At 43.8% G+C, this 4169-nt stretch overlaps 1 protein-coding gene across 1 annotated transcript in view; it reads left to right on the forward strand.

Moving 5' to 3' along the window:
* Positions 1–2444: 2444 nt before the first annotated feature.
* The window catches only part of bcl2l16 (BCL2 like 16), a 4558-nt gene continuing 2833 nt past the window's right edge, over positions 2445–4169 (forward strand). Inside the window, exons 1-2 of the mRNA XM_032516056.1 lie at positions 2445–2583; positions 2686–3301. Coding sequence (XP_032371947.1) covers positions 2819–3301 — 483 coding nt within the window. The 5' untranslated portion in view covers positions 2445–2583; positions 2686–2818. The remainder of the gene's footprint in view (positions 2584–2685; positions 3302–4169) is intronic.

A 4169-nucleotide genomic window follows, 5' to 3' on the forward strand; every position in this document is an offset into this window, starting at 1 on the left:
CACACACACACACAGGTAAATAGGTGGTCTCTAGTAATACATTACTGCTCCCATGTGGTGAAATGGGTTCTGAACTTTTTAAGGGTTGATTCAGCCAAGTAAAAAAAAGAACATACTTTCTTACCTTAGGCATCTCTCCATGCAGGGGTTTGGGGTTTATTAGTTCAGATTTGAGAGACCTGCATTTCTGCCTGATGGGAATGGGATTTTTTTAAAACATTTTTTATTCAGGGTAGGTTCTCTGAGAGGAACCCTCTCTTTTGCAGGAACGCTCTGATCCCATTCACACATTAAAAGCTGCCCAGTACAACCACAGTCTGATCTATTGGCCACTGAACAGCTCCATTGGAGCAGTTAGGGTAAAGGCCTTGCTCAAGGGCAACTCAATGGTGGTAGGTGCCCATCCAGATTTATCTTGTCAGTCCAGGGAATGAACAGACAACCTCCCGGGCACAAACACGTTTCAGTAAGCTTTAGGCCACCATTACCAAAATGATAGTCCAGTGTGTAAGAAGAAAAAAGTGTTACTAATAACATTAATGATGTCTATGTTCCCAATCACTTATGTTGATATAACCGGCAGTATAAGTCCACCCAGAGGCAGGTTAAGTCCACCCAGAGACATGCAGTGTGGGTAGGCAGACATCTGTGCAACATGACTCCTGTCAACCAATCATACAGTCTGGCCTTCTTTCAACCAGTTGTTCAGGCAGACAAGCTTGTTCAGAGTTTCAGATGATAGGGCTGACCTCTTCTTCTGCAGAATGTTGCCTGCCAAACTTGACTTTTTATGTATATTTATTTCTATTTCTCACAGCGTCTTTATGTGTGTGACAACAAAACTGTAACCGGGAGTACAAAGATCTTGAACAAGTTCATGACTAATAGGCTACGGGTTTGACTGCCGGTCCAAGGCACTTTCACGAGTAGAAGGTTGTGAAAGCAAAAGTCACGGGTTGCCTGGATCGCAGCATCACTTCGCTACAAAACAATGAAGACTGATGTAAACGTTTGTGACTGTAGACTGTAGAGGGTAACCATGACTGTGACATTGAGGTACTCATATGTGATATAAATACTGATCAGATTACAGAACTGTGTGAGGGATTTGGAGAAGTTTTGCTATCAGTTGGCCAAAGCAAATTATTACTGACGCTTGAAAAGGCGCTGAGAGAAATGATATGGGCCGCAGTTTACAATTCAAGGGCCGCATGGTTGTGACAATCGTGCGGCTCTCTGATTGGCCGGCCAGCCCAAACGGCCCACCAAGGCCCGTGGCCCCTCTGGCATCTACCCAAATTCCAGATTACCAGACTGCCAGTATGCTATCACAGTGTGCCAGTGAGCCAGCATAACACCAGGTGACTCATTTATAAAACTCTGCCTCGATTCTATTCTGAAAGATTTCGTGCACCAAAAAGTCAGAATTTTCATTCGCAAAAACAACCTCCTGATTTATAACACCTCGCAGCGCACACCTGTACAGACTTTTCTCGTTATAAGTATGGACGTGCGTTACATTTTGCGGCCATGCGGCCATGCACAAACCTTTACAATTCAATCCCAATGCTGTCCCATATTTGTCTTAATAAAGTTCACATCAGTCAATCAATGACATTTCCAACCTTGAAGTATTTGTACTTCAAGTTACTTCCCATCTCTGTTGGGAACTGTAGGGCTATTTATTTATTGTCCTGAACCTGTAGTGGGTTGGAGTCATGTTGGCTTCATCAAATCTAAGTTCTTTTAAATTAAAGCTATGGTTTCTGTCTCCCCCATGAGGAATACTAAGTAATAACAACAACACTGTTGGCGTGTCCACATGATACAAGCCTTCCATGATTGCGCTTCACCCCCACCCATCACCCACAGTTGCTAGTAGCCAAGGAAGACACAAAGGATTAAAAAAAAAAAAACATGATGGACTCTATAGAAGAAGAAATTATCTTCACTCGAATTTCTGTGGGCAAAAGTTGCTGGACACCACTGTCTTCTGAACATAGTCATACAGAGAAATACTGAGAGAGAGTTGTGTGGAACTGATAGTCTTAATTAGCTTTGTATCAACTCACTGGGTAATGGCTTGAATAATGGGCGTTCATTAATATAAAAAACGTTACGCACTAAACTTTTAAGGGCTGAAGACTTTTCTTTTTGATGTTCATTTCTTACACTATACTTTAACTTTTCCTCTTGTATTTCATACTTATCTTATCCTGTTCAGCAGCTTTCATATTCTCTTCAACAAATGTTTTTAATTGTTTTTAACTGCTCTTCAATGTTTTATGTTAAGCACTTTGAGATGCCTTTTTGATGAAATGTGCTATACAAATAAAGCTGCCCTGCCTTGCCCTGCCCTGCCCTGCCTTGCCTGTTGTGTTGGTCAGGACAGCCATGATTGTGCATATACAAAGTTGGAGATCAGTGTCAGTTTCCAACACGGACTCTATATTTAGCTGGCGAGGGGACTGGGTGACCCAGTCTGACTGCAACACGTACGGACACACTTCACTGAGACCCCAACACTCGTTCACCTGCTGGCTGTTTGTTTTTTATCTGTTTATGGTGTATGGCAAAGAGGAGGTGAGTTGTACATACTTTATTCCCTCATTTTTATCCCCTGCAGCATGGAGGTTTATTCCCCTCTTCTATAGACTGTGATTACTTTAAATTTCACATTTACAGCATCCCCACACCGCAACGACAGACTGATGTGACCAAGGGAATGGCTTTGCTGCTTGGTACTGGAGCTGTTACCTGTGTCCTACTCATCAAACATCCATCTTGGTAACTAGTGAAGTGGCAATTGGCGAAGACCATGTGTCAGTCGGAGGTGCCAGGAGCTAAAGTGGGCCTGAACAGTCCTGACCCGCTGGTGAGAGAGGCTTTTCTGATGGCCCATGACTACATAGACTATGTAACCACAGGGGGGGCAGATGGCACCATGGGTCCAGCCCCTACAACCTGCACCACAGCCCTGCGCTTTGCCGGAGACGAGCTCCTCACCCGCTTCCCCATCTTCTTCCGGCGCTGGCCTCGGGTCTTCCAGGACGTGACGGCAAACACGGCCTGCCCCACGCTCATGAGCATCCTGGACGAGCACTTCTTTCCACATGTCCCTGGGGGGCGGCGCAGGGACCTGGCCTGGAGCGCCGTGCTATCGGTGTATGTGCTGGCTGGCCAGATGGCTCTGCATTGCCAAGAGAAGGGCATGCTGGAGGCCCTGCCACAGCTGAAGGAGTGTGTGGGGTCCTATGTGGAGAGGGTCATCTGCCCTGAGATAAGAGACAAAGGAGGATGGGTAAGATTAAAGGGCAATTTTGGGATTTTTCACCCTATTTTCCCCTGCATTGGTGTCTCAGTGACCAATGCGAACAAAATGATGACATTGGTGCAGTATTGAGTAAGAACACTGTTAGCGGCAGCTGTGAACACGGGCGTCAGTTGATTTGAAATATGCTAGGAACAGAGACGCATTCATTTTTTTTTCTCGTTCGCGCAGGTCATGTTTTGAAAGACGCTGTCCTGTAGCTTACATTGTAAATGAATAAAAACGGTTTCATCTAGATCCTCCCTGAACAATGATCAATGATTACCAAATTTCTCTCTCACATTGCTCCTTATAACTACTGAAAACTGTCCAAAAATCTAGCCCAAGTCCTATTATTATGGACATTATCTGACATTAAGCGTTTCTGCTTCACATTTTCAGCAGAGCGGCGGAGCGGCTGTGGGTTGACTCCCCATGGTTCTCATGGACTTTATAAGTCATAATGTGAAAAAAGCTTAACGTGATTTACCTGTACCTAAATCACGATCAATCATCACCAAATTTCTGTTTTTTTGATATAGTTTTCAGAGTTTTGAGAAGCAATATGAGAGTGAAATTTGGTAATCATTGATTATTTTTTAGGTAGGGCCTATATTAAACCACGTTAGGCCTTTTCCTCACCATAGGCACCAATGAAGAAGAAAATGTTAATTTGAGAGAACTTCTATAATCGTTGAATTTTGGTTTAGCTTTTTTGAAAGGCTTAAGTGTTTCATGACAAGATATGGCCATGAGAAATTTGGTAATAATCGTTGTTTATGTACATTAAACCACGTTAAGCGTTTTAGAATGTATGCATGAAACAGAGAAGCGTGCAGCCAGCAGCAGCAGAGTTTCT

The sequence above is a fragment of the Etheostoma spectabile genome, chromosome 5 (assembly GCF_008692095.1).
Source record: "Etheostoma spectabile isolate EspeVRDwgs_2016 chromosome 5, UIUC_Espe_1.0, whole genome shotgun sequence".
Taxonomy (NCBI): domain Eukaryota; kingdom Metazoa; phylum Chordata; class Actinopteri; order Perciformes; family Percidae; genus Etheostoma; species Etheostoma spectabile.